At 38.5% G+C, this 15,805-nt stretch overlaps 1 protein-coding gene across 7 annotated transcripts in view; it reads left to right on the top strand.

Moving 5' to 3' along the window:
• The window catches only part of NTNG1 (netrin G1), a 371,518-nt gene that overhangs the window by 317,348 nt on the left and 38,365 nt on the right, over positions 1–15,805 (top strand). For 2 of the 7 annotated variants that reach the window (XM_069573646.1, XM_069573647.1), the window contains one exon: positions 3,291–3,425. The exons of the other annotated variants lie outside the window; for them this stretch is intronic. In XM_069573646.1, coding sequence (XP_069429747.1) covers positions 3,291–3,425 — 135 coding nt within the window. The remainder of the gene's footprint in view (positions 1–3,290; positions 3,426–15,805) is intronic. 7 annotated transcript variants of the gene reach the window in all.

Consider the following 15,805-nt stretch of genomic DNA (forward strand, 5'->3'; position numbering starts at 1 on the left):
TTCATTAAAATTATAAACCTTGGAAAGATTTTATTTTACAGAGGTAAATATATCCCTATGTAGTATTTTATACTCTTCAAACCAAGTAAAGTCATTAGTAAATACAAAGATCAGTATTTTTATATACCATTAAAATTAGCTACAATATCCCCTTCACATACCCAAATTCTTTAAATTGTTGCCCTTTTCTTAAGAAGCAAAACTGTTTTTAAAGACCGAACTGAAAAATTTGACTAGCTTGTATGTTCTACAGTCTCTTTTGTCTTTAGTCGCAGTAAACATTCAACACCTTCCTTAAAGACCTATAGATTCCACTTTTCCCACTTGAGGGGCCAAGTGTAGGGCCATCAGGCTGCCGGGGCACGAGGCTGAGGCTTGGGTTTCCCCTCTGAAGGCCGTTGGAGGCCTGTGGCTCCATTACCGAGATTTGCCCCATAGGGCAGCAGGAATCTAGTTGCTATCTTCTACATTTAAGTTCCCTAAAGGGCTTGCAGTAGGACTAAGAATTAAGTTTGAGAAGATACACCACAAGTAATTGAGAGTTAATTGTAATACCACTTTGTATAGAAAGCACTAATGAAAATGAATGGGTGTTTACCGAATTCACTTTCACAGAATTAGGCACTAATCTCTGCAAATTTGAACTTCATCTAAGCCACCTTAATAGTTAAGCGGCGGGGGGGAAAGGCATTTGCCATTTCTTTGACAATTGGCAATGAAATCCACCACCCTGGTTTTGAGAGAACAGCACCTATCTTTGACAAAATAACGACTGTGTTGAAATAGGTGTCTTAAACTATTCTCATCATTTTATATTATGGTAAATATAAAGTGCAGGCTATTCCATGTTGTCACAGTAATCACTGCTTTGTGATTCTTGGCAGATTTACCCATTTTCATACAAATTCCATGCCAGCCGTGTTTCCAAAGATGCATGTGTGAAGCAGCAGTTCCATGAGAATGGCATCCTTGCATGCTTCTGTTTCATATAAGCTGGAGCATTTAAACAGGAAGCTGGATAGGCAGCTCTGACCTTGGGTAATCACTGCTAATAATCCCTGATAACAAGCTTGACATCAGAATGAAATGCGGGGCTCAGCATTTGCTACTAAACACATCTTCAGTTATGATGTATTATTGTTTTCATTCCCCTGGAAACCCAAGATCAGGTAATCAGAGGCACATTCTATGAAACAAAACAAACCCAAGACACTTCTAATACCTATAAATCAATTGTAGTATAACTTTTCAATCAGACTTCCAAAAGTATTTCATGTTTTTTACTTTTGTAGTCCTACCTATTCTTCCTAGTTTCAAGGAATAAAATATAATTCCCCAAGGCTATCCTCATCACCCCAACACTTACCATTGACTTGAGTTCCAGAAATGGTATTTTTAAACTAAATTACTTTGTATGTAATGTGGAAAGTAGACCGCATCTCTCTTTGTCACTAATTTTCATGACCGAGTACATTATTACACTTACAACCTTTCATATGGCAACCACTGAGATGTGCTGTGGTTTAGATGTTCCACATTTTTTAAAATTTTGTTAACATTTTTTACGTCACAAACCTTATATTAATCAGTTGTTACAGGCTAATTGACTGGCATAGTTTGTGGGTTCATACTGACCAGATGTGACTCTACTCCCTGTCTTACAAAATGCTGGTGTTTCATTGTCAACTTACATACTTTAAATAGTAAGAAACATATTATAGTAGTTTTGCTATAGCTATGTGTATATATATATATATATATGTTTTATATATAGACTCTCTCTCTCTCTCTATATATATATATATATATAAAAACATTTTAATCCTGGAGAATCTCATGGACAGAGGAGCCTGGCAGGCTACCGTCCATGGGGTTGCAAGAATCAGACACGACTTAGCAACTAAACCACCACCACCACCATACAGACACACATTAAAATAGAAAACACCAATTTAAAATAAAACTCCAATTATTAAATCAAGCCAGACAAGAAGAGAGCAATTTAGACTTTATTTAGTTTTAGTTTTACCTATGTATGTCACTCTCAGCCTCACAAATGTTTATATCTTAAGAGTGCTGAACTTCAAAATTCCCTTAACATGAAATAAATAAGGATTCCAAGGTACTCCACAGTCTTTGAAGAACTTATTTGGTTAGTTCCTATGACAGAACCACACCTCTAGACCTATCTATATAACAGTAAACCCTTAATCTCCATTGCCAATTTAAGACACTAAACTTAAAGATACTAAACTAAAATTCTCAGGGTTTCTTGTAGTTGGCTGCTTGGTTAGTTGCTTGGTGTGATTTTATTTGATTTTTAACATGAAAATCTTTTAATGATACCATATTAAAATAAGGGAAATCAAGACACAGACGGGCATAATAACTTGCACAGTATTATACAGTGGGGTTACAAAGAAACTTCAGCTTACAAATTCCAAAAGCTGCAAACTAACTGCTGTTAACTTTCTTAGCTAATGGAAGCCTAAGGAATTCTCATTTTTAATTCATCCTTTAAGCAAAGCAGAGCTTCAGAAGTAAAAATATCCTGCATAATACTATGTGAGAAATCCAGAAATTATTCTATTTACTTTTTATTACACAAAGTTATATTTTTCTGTCCACAGACATTATAATGATATGAGTCTCAAACTGTGCATATGTTGAAATTTATTTAGGATTACAAAATTCATTTTTCTTCCATGATTGTTAATCTAAGTTACATAAAACTATACTAACATGCCTAGCAGATACAATATCTAAAGGCTGATTGCAACACAGTATGAATATATGTATAATGCACCATCCCAAATCATAAAGTGAAACTGCCTTTGAATGAACAAAGTGCATTCATATTGCACTTTAACAATGTTCAGCAGTTCTCAAATATTGAGTGTAACAGATAGGCTCGTTTGAATAATTTAAAACAGATTTTACACTGATGGCATATTGATTTATCCTTGATATACAAACTTCTCATGGCATTCATTAAACCATCTAAAAATGCCCTAACGAACGGAACCTCCATTATAATCTGTTAGCAGTGAAAAGCATGATGTCTTATTTCCTTAGAAGTTTTCAACTGACTTCCACCCATAACATAAAAATGCTATTATGGAAGGTTGAGCAAATAAATAAATGGATCTGAAATAGCCATATTTGCCAAAGCATTTCATTAGTGGACATCTTTCTGTAAGTGATCCATTTAAGTAAGTGACGCTCCTGTATTGATACCTTATAAGCCATGTGGACTTGTCTCCAGCCTGTGTGTTGTCTTGTTTCTACAGAGTGTTATTGTAACCCTTTGGGCTCAGTCCATGATCGTTGTAATGGCTCAGGATTTTGTGAGTGTAAGACTGGAACGACAGGGCCTAAGTGTGATGAGTGCCTGCCAGGAAATTCCTGGCACTACGGCTGTCAACGTAAGTAACTCTGGGAGCTGCCCTCTGCCTGCTGCAGCATGGCTGATTCTGCTTGTCGAGGCTGGTGCGTGCAGCTTCTCAGAGCAGAAAAAGACCCAAACCGCTGACAAGCTTTAAAAACTACTTCATGCCCCAGCCTACATATAGGAGAGAGAGCAATCCATCAGCTGTCCAGCCGGTTCCTTTGAAGCCCATCTTCGTTTCTTCTGATGGTTGGAGCAACTTACATTGAAATATTGTATGCAGATCCGTGTACCTGGCCAGACCATAAATTAAGTGGCACAATAGGGACCCAGCTTAGAAATCCTTACCACGGAATGAAGGGTGATGGGTATGTGGTTAATATATTTCTTGAACTACCCTGGAGCTCCAGAGTTCATAAATTAAATGGTATCTACATAACTTATTATCACCCTTGTATCATACCCATCACTGCCTCTGAACCAAAAACCTAAAGGTAATAAATCTAAGGGATATTTAAATGCCAGGATAAAATAAATGATGAAAATCAATGTTGATTTTAAGCCTCTGAGGTTAGGCACCATGCAATGAGCTTTACACAGATGCCATTTGGTTCAACCTCATTTCTCTGAGGATTATCAGACCTTAAAAGCTTGTCAAGGCAGGTGGCATGTCGGTGTATTCTGGGAACAGAAATTTAAAAATCTGAGCAGAAGCTTCCTTCTGTCATTCACAACCTTTTCTGCTTTTTAATTCTGCACTAGCTTTCCATTCTATCTGTACACAGTCAGCTTACTAATATTAAAGAGCCACCAGGCAGAGCCTCTGGAGAGTGCAGCCTGATAGAAAATCATACAAGCCATGCATGTAACTTGAAATATTTTGTTACCCATATTTAAAAGTAAAAATAAATAGAGGTGGATTTTAACAAATTATTTTATCCAAAAAACCTGAAATATTATCATTTCAACATAGAATTAATGTTATGTTATTAACAATATATTTCACTTTTTTCAGAGCCTTTGAAATCAGATGTTTACTGCTTACAGAACATCTCAATTAGAACTAGCCATATTGCAAGGCTTAATAGACACATATGTCTACCATATTGGACAGCATAGCTCTAGAGGGTTTTTGCTTAGTTTTCACTTGAGAAAAAAAAAAAGTGTCAGCATGCAGGAACTATCTAAAGCCAGTTTCTACCAGAGGTGAACAGAATATTTTACCTCCTACTTATGAAATGTATAGTTATCTGGAGGCTACACTTCTGCATATTATAAAGCCAAAGTGAAATTTGTTGCCATACTAATGCCATGGGCATCAGTGAACTGTGGTGATAACCGAGAAATTGGGCTTTGGGCAGGTCAAGGTTAGGATGGGGTCTAGATGCTGGAGAGTGAGCATCTCTCACCATGCTGGAAAGTCATTAAACGAGTCAAATAGTGTCAGAAGTCAGGCAGCACTTCTGTACATAAGCTCTGGATACGGTCATCATTTGAAAGTTATACACACTGTAGGTTCCCAGGAAGCATTTTAAGGATCTGAATGAGTTTAGGATCCCCAAAGCAATGTGAGAATCCAGGACTGAGGAGATAGTTGTCATCTAGATATAGAGGCCCACAGAAGGCCAGCAGTCAGGAGGAGAGAAAGAGAGACAGAGGAGGGACCAGCATCAAGACTCAAAGCATAGGGAATGAGGAGACTTTATAATGAAGACACACCTTTCCAAAGGGAAAGTCTCATGTTAGCTACCTGGTGCAGCAGGACCTAATGAACGAGCTCCTGAAATGTAATCAAGGAAAGACACTGGAGAAGAAAGGAAATGAATCCAGCCTTAGAAGAAATGTATGCCCCAAAAAGGCCGAACTTAATTTTTCTGTGTTAATTTCTGGAGTTTTATAAAAAGATATAATGTCATCAGGTTTTTTCTTCTGGAATTAGAAGACTGGATTTAGGCATAGATATACCACATAAGTGCTATATAATGTACAAAATGCTCTGTGCCTCAACTCCAGCACCTTATTACATCCTAGTTAAGTCGATCAGTGAGATTACAGGAGTAAATATTTTACCTTCATGAGTATTTCTTGAATACCTACTATAAATTTGGTATTGAACTAGCAGTAGAGGCTAAAGGATCAAGAGAGAGAGCTGCTTTGGGCATGTGGATGTGAAGTTCACAATCTGGAGTGAGAAGCTGACACGCACCCAACAGTTAGAAGGTAATCAGACCAAGTGCTCTGAACGTGCCTTTAGGGAAGCCCAGGTGGGGTGTAAGGCATCCTAGAGAGGAAGACATTTTGAGTCTTTAGTATTAGTATTAGTAAAAGCCTTCCTGGATGGAACTTCTTGGGCAAAAAAAGTACATGAGCTAACATACTCTGCTTCAGAAATATCAAAAGGTATTGATATGATTAGAGGGTAAGGAGTATGCATGTTGTGTGTGTGTTGTTTGTGTTGGGATGGGGGTAAAATGTTGAAAAAGCAACCATAGACCAGATCATGTAGTGTCTTGAACGCCAAGCTAAGAAGTTTTATCTCATCCGGGAAGAGAAGTGAGGACGTTCCTACAGGGATGATATGGGATCCACCATACAGTTTCAAGCAGAGGAGAGGATACGATTCTGCTTTAGAAAGATTATTCTGACTGCTCTGTAAAGGAAGGACTGGAACAGGGTGAGACAGGATTTACTATATAAATTTACAGACTTCAGATACCCCTTTGAGCACACAATAATTTTATCTCAGTCTGAAATCTTTTCTTCCCTCAACCCAGCTACACAGGGCTGATATTCTGTGTTAAAATATAGAAATCCTTTTGCCAGTTGGTAAATGGCTATTGCATTGAGACCCCTAAGTGGTTCCCTGGAATCTCTTAGATATCCTCAAAATCTAACAGGATAATGCTTGTCAAAGTGGTGTGCCTTCAGCACCTGCTCCAATACTAGAGCAGGTATCCATACTAATCAGTTAGTGCTTGTAGGTCGATAAGTATTTTTCACATCACTCCTATGCCTGCATATACATGAATGCATTCAGAAATGCCCCTCACGTCAATCTGTTTTGCTCTCTTCCCTTCCCAGCCACCTCTCACATCACATGTGCACGCACACACAGCTGCTTCTGTTTGCCCTAAGCTGGACCCACCTTTGGGTTGGCCACATTATTAGTGGCGGTGCTAGTGACCTGGCAATGAGAAGCCAAGGAAAGAAAAACATAGTGTTCAAGTAGGGCTGATAGTGGCCTTGGCAGCAGTGAGCAGGGATGAGCTGCACATTTAGGGAGTCAGGACCAGGGAGGAGCTGTCGTAAGTATCAGGACAGAGTCCAGGGCCTCCAGACACAGGGGTCCAGTCTCCCAGAGGACTGACAAGAGGAGCAGTGTGGAACTGCAGTCCCACAGGGCTTGTACTTGGGAATCAAAAAGGAAGAGATTCAGTTCCTGACACCGTTGCTTACATCCTATGAATAGAACCAGATGAGTACACACTTCAGCTCTGGAGTCATACAGACCCAGGTCTGAAGTCCATCTCCATGCCTTACTACCCACAGGACTTAGCAGAAAGTACTTGGACTCCCTAAACTTAATTTTTTATCTAAAAATTGTGATAAAACTAGAACCTAACACATATGGAAAATAATGAACGTGGAGCTCAGGGTACAGAGTAAGACCTCAGTTATTATTAGTTTCCAGGTACAAGTTGATGTGTCAAAGAAGTAGGTAAGAATCCATGTTTGTTTGTTTGTTTGTTTTAAGAATCCATGTTTAACGCTAATTGTAGAGTGATGGTGCAGAAAGTGTAATAAGAATGGCCATTATTGAGTATCAAACTGTTGACCTGCGGGATTCTAAAAATCCCTTGCTCAGACACAAGACTAATTCAAGTGATTGAAACAAAGGTGACCCCTAAGGTACTTGTGTGTCTTCAACTGGGGAAATTAAGAGGTCTAGGCTCATTAGTGAACTTTCTGCCTGAGGTGGCCACTGGTTGCATGCACCATAAGTGTAAACTGGTCTCTCTGACAAAAGGGGAAGCACTTGAAAACCTCCAGAATGAATGGACGTCAGGCAGCATGGAACACACGGTTCAGGAAAGAGTGCAGAAATGAAAAGATTTCAAGGAGGACGGGCAGAATCAAAATTAGTGTTAAGGTTGCTCCACAGAAGAATAAGATTGAGGAGAGACCTTTTTTTATGCACCCCTTTGAAATCCAAGAAGAAGTATGAGCCACATCCCAGAGAATAAAGATGAACCTTCTAAAGAAAAAGTAACATTTCATGTTTCACATAAAATGTGGTTGGTTAACATGTGTTAGAAAATAACACAACACTTGTTAAGGGTGCCAAGAAGACTAGACATAAGGGAGGTGTTTTTTGTTTGGTTGGTTGGTTTGGAAGATGAAATGGAAATACCTACACATAGAACCAGTGGGGCTGATGAAGAGATGTGTTGTCTTCCCGAAGAATGTATAAGCTACATTGGAATATCAGACAATATTAAAGCCACCAATTTCCCCACATTGTTACCTAATTTATATGGATACTAATGGTGCTTTCAGAAAAACTTAACAGTGTGAATATTTGGATTAAAGTTAAAATATTTTGTGACATAGCTAAATGTTAAGATTTTGGAAGATATAGGAAATCAAGAACTGAACATACATAGCAAGGGGAAAGCTGAGAGTCAGTTGCTGGGTCATGGCCTAGAATATAAAAATATTTGTTCTTGGAAGGATCACAACATATATTACCAAGAACAAGAAAACATGTGTTTAGTAGGAAGCTCAATGGTCTGATCAAGAAAAGTTTCTAATTAAATTTGATCTGAATATAGTAAAAATGCTCTTGTAAAACTATAAAGCCAGAAATTGTGGCAAACCACAAAATTTTTTAAAAAGGCAGCAGTTATTCTTAGGAGAAAAACGAGAGAAAGTTTAGGGAACAGAATTCCATTGCTTAGGTGTATGCCTTCCAGAGAATGCATGATGTCTGTTTGTTTTTACTGCTGCTTAGAATATTATCACCAATTACCACAAATTTAGTAGCTCAGAACAACACAAATCTATCATCTTACAGGTCTGTATTTAGAAGCCAAACAACGGTCTCCCTGGGCTAAGATCAAAGTGTTGGCAGGGCTGTATTCCGGTCAGGCTGTAAGAGAAAAGTCTGTTTCCTTGCCTTGTCTGTCTTCTGGATGCCACCTGCACTCTTTTCCTCGTGGCCCTGTTCTTCAGCCTTCAAAGCCATACACTTCCCATTTCTCTGTGCCTTTTCTTCTGCCATTATATCTTTCTCTAACCACAGCCTGGACACAGTCTCTACTTTTACGGACCCATGTGATTAGAATGGGAACACACAGATAATCTAGTATAATCTTCCCATCTGAAATCCCTTAATTTAATCACATCCTTTTTGTCATGTAAGGGAACAGGTTCCAGGAATTTGGATATAGACATCTTTGGGGAGATATTTTTCTCTGCCTACCACAATAATCATCAAGAATGCCAGCTTTTAATGACAGCAATGAATATGCAGGTATCATGGAGATGGAATTTAATTCCTATTTGGAATAAAGATATTGAAAGGTAAAACTTTGAAAGAAATACATAATATGATCTATGTCAAGAAGATACAGTCTTGCACTGTGAATTAGAGATTGAAATATTTTTCAGTGAAGATCAAAGATCTTATAGAAAAAGTATTGTGAGTGTGTTTCATAGACTGTACAACCATTTAGAGGATATAGATATAGTCCAAAGCCAGATTAGGAAATCTAAATGCTTTGTAATCTTCCAAATGGGGGAATTCACATATCAAAAATGTGTGCACTAGCCATTCAGTTGTGTCCGAGTCTTTGCGACCCCATGGACTGTAACCTGTCAGGCTCCTTTGTCTATGGAATTCTCCAGGCAAGAATACTGGAGTAGATAGCTGTTCCCTCCTCCAGGGGATCTTCCTGACCCAGGGATCAAACCCAGGTCTCCTACATTTCACAGGCAGATTTTTTACCATCTGAGCCACCAGGGAAGCGCTCACATATCAAGATATCTGCTAAAAGATGTGTCCTGCTAATTGTTGACTGCATTGATGAGAATTTCTTTACCCAAAAGAGTGGAAAAAGCAGTCAGGAAACTATTTATACCACTTATTGATAGTAGGGAGATGACAATGTCGCATAAGAGAGCAATGCTAGTAAAGGCCTTTGAGAGGTATTGTCCTGAATCTTAAGAAAAATACAAAATATTGGGGGAAAAGATAAGATCTTAGACGCTCTTTAAAACACAAACACACGTTAATTTTTTAAATAAAATCATGCGTTATTTCCAATAGAGAGAAAATGGGAGACTTCTATACTAACCAACTTGACTATATAAGGATTTCTTATGAAGTTTTGGTGAACATTTATTAAGTCCCTACTATATGCTAGATACGCTGTGCTGCAAGTTAAGGCTATAAAAACATACTGCAAAAATGTAGAATGGTATAGAACTGTGTTAACAAGTTGTTCAAGTGGCAGAGATACTCAATTCCAGATAACATTTTGTCCTGAGTGGCAAAGACACTAACACAATTTTAGACTGCACAAGGACCAAAATGGTTATAGTTCCCCTGAAACATTCACTGGACATCCCATCACAAGAGTTCAGTCTCTGAAACAAACAAACAAACATGTGAACAAAGCAATGATATAGGCGAATTTTGTCTTTGATGAAGGATTTCTTCATTTGAAAGAGTTTAAACAGTTTGGTAAGCGTGTGGTTTAACATCTTACAGATGTCAAACAGTGTTTGGAGGGCTATTATGTAACAGGTAGACTTGTTGGTTCAGGAAGATAGAATAGGGACCAGTGGGTAGAGAGGGATGTTTCAGCTTAGCATTTTCCAAAAATTATTCTCTCCAGCTGTCTGAGAATATGCAGTATGATGCCTTGGGTTATGGTAAATCCCCAGACTCTGGAAAAGCTCGCACAGAAGCTGAATGAGCTCCTGTGAGTGATGCTTGTTGGAGAGTTTCTGCTTAAAAGAGAATTCAAGTGAAAAGACCTCTAGGGCCTCTCCAAGCTTCCAGCTCTGACTTTCAGACCAAGTCTGTGGGGGCAGAAAGGAAGTATAATGAGAGACACAGTTCAATTTGTATTAAGAACCACAGTTTGGCCTCTCAGCTTTCTTCTATAATCTCTCTACCAAAAGACAGACTCTATACTCTCACTAGCCATGTTCTCAGTCCTCAGTTCTGGTTTCTAAGAATCAGATTTAAGGCTTACATAACTTCTGTTCCTGGAGATTAATAGGTTCCCATCATAGCTTCTCTGCTACCATTGTTCAAGGGGATTTATTTTTCTTTCTTATTTTTTTTTCTATGAGATTAATTTCTGCAATCCTGACAACTTGTGATCATTAAAATGATGCTTCCAGTTGCTTCTCTGATATGAAGATTTTACTTCTTGGTCAAATGCCTTGAACCTAACTTGTAATTTTTCAGTTGCTGTGGTTGCAGTCTCCTGCTATTTGCTGTGTTACATTGAAACGTCCAGTTCACATTTCACCAGCTGACCTCACATGTTGAATCCATTGACAGGTGGCATATCACTTAAAGAGGAATGTCTGTGATGCTTCAGAGTATTTTCAGTCCTAGACACATGACTTCACTCATTGGGCTCTTATATCTCTATTGCTAAAAATGAATGGCATTGCTAAATCCAAGTTTTTAATTTCCTTGCTATCAATTTGAACACTAGTCTCATTTCCCTTGCTGAGTACCACATACATTAACAGTGATAAAAAGTAAACACTTGGAAGGGCACTTGATGTTACTGTTTTCAACTCCTAAGGGTGGGAAGGAAGTGCTTGTTAAATAGAACCAGTAGGAGCCTCCCGGAGGTAATTTAAAAAGGAAAATATTAGAAAGAAAGAAGATAGAAGGTGGCAATTTGTAAGCATTACAAATATGCTGGGTTGTCCTCCTGGGGGGATATGGTTCATTTTGTTAACTAGAAGAGTAAACCCAGGGTTGCTTCCAGTTGTGAAACTTCTCCTGACTCAGCAGAACGGCACCACACCACTCAGTCATGCTAATGCCCATCACTTTCCAGCGACAATTCTGTTTTCCATCCATTCCTAATATAACTTTAATTTGGGATTGGTAGGAAAAGCCCACCGACCTCTAATACATCAGGGACCCAATGCCACCGTGAGCAGAGGAATCAGGGTTTACACCCGTGGTATGGAAAGTGCTTTAACGCTTCACACCACTAATGGCTCATTTGGAACAACCACAGAAGCAATGGCTGATGAGGCAGGCTGAAAGAAGTGAGTTGTTCAGAATGCCCTTCACAGTAGGATCATATCCTAATACATTCAAATCCCAATGCTCTTGAATTGCTGAAGCTTGGCATAGGACAAAAACAAATAGTAGACATACTAAAAGCAATTCTAGGCTCCCTCCTGACATTCTGAGGTTTGCCTACTACTCTGCTAACCTGTGATCAGCTGAGAGAGGGGCCTCAATTCTGACCTGGCTAAGCAACTTTCCATATTTACTTCACAGTCCATGCTAACTTTTACTCCTTTATTTGAAGAGAATATTAATAATGACAATTATGCACAGATTTTACCATTTCACACTGTAGAACCATCCATGTTTAATAGTGCTGAAACGCCAAAGCTCATGAAGAAATTCAGGTACAGTTGTATCAGTGAGTAGCCCAGAATCAAAGCAGCAGCCTGGACTTTTCTGACAGTGAGATGATCAGAAGGCCAAGCAGAAACACAATGCATGAAGTTCTCTCCTTACTTTAGACAATGCATAAGTGGAGTTTCACCATGAGCCATCCTTTACACCCTAGTGAATGTGTTCTAAAATTACATGTATAAAGAAAATGTCCAAGTGTGAAAATCAGCTCAATTGAAAAAGTGCCAACCTATTTGAAACTTATAGGGGAATTGTGTTCATTTAAATGAAGGGCCAGTCCTCAGCCATCGTAAGAACAGAATTCCGAGGTATAGGAGCCACAGATAAACCAGGATGGCGGGTGCCTGATAACTAAGGTCTAGGAGTCAGAACAGTGACTTGATCTGGGTATCACTGTCTCTACCTCTTAAAGAACTGTTTGCTGGACCACCGCAGACTTTTCATTGCACCTCCTCCTGTGGAATCTTAGAGATGGTTTGGATGTTCTAAGGCTTTTTCTTGATCTGAAATTCTATCATCCAGAAGTCTCAAAAATGGTCCCATCTGTTTCCATATGGATCAATTGCTGAGAAATAATAAGTAATATAAAATAATGAAATTATGTATTACATACTCTATTTGTGTCAGGAACATGTATGTACTACCTCATTCTACCAGGGAGATAATGTTTTCCCCTTATTTTATAGACAGCAAAACAGAGACTTATAGAGGGTAATTCTCCTGAGTCAAACACCTAATAAGTGGAAAACTAGTTAATAGTTAATAGTGAATATTTATTGCTAATTGAGTTTGCTGAGAACATTCTTGGGTTTCCCAGGTAGCTCTAGTGGTAAAGAACCCACCTGCCAATACAGGAGATGTAAGACAGGCAGGTTTGACCCTGGGTCAGGAAGATCCCCTGGAGGAGGGCATGCCAACCCACTCTAGTATTCTTGCATGGAGAATTCCATGGACAGAGGAGCCTGGCAGGCTACAGTTTAAAGGCTCACAAAGAGCTAGACATGACTGAAGTGACTTAGCACAGCACACGGCCTAGCATCCTTAGGATTTTATAATTTTTACTTTGCAGATGGAGACAGAAGCTTTGGTGATTTATTCCAAGAGTCACTGAACTGTATTTGTAAGGGCCAGACAGTAATTATTTTAGGTTTCCTGGGCCATACAGTCTTTGTCACAACTACATAATTTTGCTATTGTAGCCCCAAATAGATGGCAGTGAAATGTGTCTGTGTTCCATTAAAACTTTATTTGCTGACTTTTAAATTTTAATTTCATAAAATTTTCACGTGCCATGAATTCTTCTTCTTTTGATTTTATTTCAGTCACTAAAAAACACATGAAAACCATTCTTAGTTCATAGGCCATAGTACACAGGACACAGACTGGATTTGGATTGCAGAATGTAGTTTGGTTTATTTTAAGCTCAGACAGCAGTTAAAAATGAAGAAACAGAGGACCTCTTAAATAAAATGGAGATAATATGAAGCAGGAAGCAAGAGAGAACAAGAAGGAAAAAAAAAAAAACACCTTGTATTTCATTAAAGTGTGTCCTCTGTCTTGATATGAGTATCACAGAGAGTTGGTCTAATTGATTCATATTCACAAGGCCCTAATTGACCTTAAGAAAAAAGCTGGAATTTTCAGAAACATGAAGGCTTTGACCATATAATTTCCAGAGCAAGATCACAGACATAGTCAGTGCCAACTGTTTAAAGACTTACAAGCCAGCCAAGTCAATTTCGCATCAATTTAGTACAATCAGCAACTAATGAAAGTGAAGTCAGGGTGGCCATAATGCAATCAGGATTGCTCATGTTGGTGTGAGGAATCGTTCTGCTGCATTCTGCAGGAACAGCCCATCACCTTGAATATCAGCAAAAACCTCTGCTAAGGGAGAATCACAGCAATGATATTGGCTACAACATCAAGGGCACCAGGAAAAAAAATACATAGAGAACATACATATAAGATTTATTTTTTTACCATCAACTTTGATATCAGAGGTAATTATTCTGAATACAGCACTCATCAGTACTGTGAACCCCTGCCTTTTCTGTCCAACGCTCTTGTGAGCATTACCAAATCTATTGAACCCAGGGCATTCTAAATCATAAAGCTCTACCTACAGGGATGGAATGTCATGCCCCATCTCAATTTAATACCACATGCTTTCCATCTCCTCTTTGTCAGGTTTCCTGTTTTTAAACATTACAGTCAACCTTCAGTTATGTGTTGCTGCAAGGTGTGGAAAAGAGGCATGCATAAATACAGGGCAATTGATTATTTTGATGTAAATTCCAGTAAAGTTGGGTTTCATCTGGAACGGGCCTATATACACAGAAAGTCAGACCCACACATGGTTCATAGGGTCTGCATCCAACCTCAGTCCCCAGCTCATCGTCACAATTCAAAGTCAAGATCGTTCAGACGTCTCTGGGTATTTTAAAAGAGGAACAATTGCTAAGATGTATTTTTAACAATATTCCTTCCCATATTCTGCAAAAGTGTAGGATTAATATTATGTATTGTGGTTATTTCTTCTAAGCTACAACTCTTTGGGGGAAATGAGCATATGTCTCAAAGACAACACACTATAAAAATAATGAAATATTGATGCAATTATTTTTAAGAATCACACTTAGACCTCTTTTTAATTAGTATTATTGACCCTATGGACTTAGTCTTACCTTAATCTGTATTCTTCATCATGAAAATCAATAATATGGACAACTACATTGTTCACATAGATTTTGAATGTAAAAAGACAAAGTTTGGGAGTTTGCAGAAAGGCTAATTACCAGAATAATTTGGCAATGTATTAGTGAGGCAGTTTTAGAGATGACAATCACTGCATTTTCAGTGATTTTACTGATCCAGCTTTTATTAGCACTTATGTGGAAGATACTTAGATATATAATATGAGGTCTTTCCTGAGATATCACACCTCTATTCTTTCTCTTTTTTTTTTTTTTCATTTTAATGACATTTGCTGTTTTCCTTAGAGAAGGAAATGGCAACCCACTCCAGTATTCTTGCCTAGAGAATCCTGTGGACAGAGGAGCCTGGTGGGCTGCCGTCCATAGTGTCGCATAGAGTCGGACATGACTGAAGCGAGTTAGCATGCATGCATGCATTGGAGAAGGAAATGGCAACCCTGTCCAGTATTCTTGCCTGGAGAATCCCAGGGACAGAGGAGCCTGGTGGGCTGCCGTCTATGGGGTCGCACAGAGTTGGACACGACTGAAGCGACTTAGCAGCAGCAGCAGCAGCAGCTGTTTCCCTTCTAATATTACAAACTATGCATGTTCACTGTAGACAACTAGAAATATGTAAAAGAATAAAGTAAAAATTAGCAATCACCCATAATTCCCACCCCTCAGAAATAACTATCATTTATATATTTCTGTCAGTGCCTACATATTTTTTAATTGACCTATATCACTGGGTTAGTTCCACGTGTACAACATAGGGGTTTAATATTTCTACACATTTACAAAATAATCACCATGATATGTTTAGTCACCACCTGCCTGTTCTTTCTTTAAGATGAAAATTAAAGTTGCTGATTTTGCAAAGGATGCTAAGCTACATATGAACATATAATGTGTGGCTTCTATCAGATTTTTACTAAAGGCTGTCTGGTGTCTGGTGCTGGAGAAAACTGTGCTTCACCTATTGATAGGCCCATCTAATATAACATGGTTAAATCAGTCATGTTCCATATGTTC

This window comes from Ovis canadensis, chromosome 1 (genome assembly GCF_042477335.2).
Source record: "Ovis canadensis isolate MfBH-ARS-UI-01 breed Bighorn chromosome 1, ARS-UI_OviCan_v2, whole genome shotgun sequence".
NCBI lineage: Eukaryota > Metazoa > Chordata > Mammalia > Artiodactyla > Bovidae > Ovis > Ovis canadensis.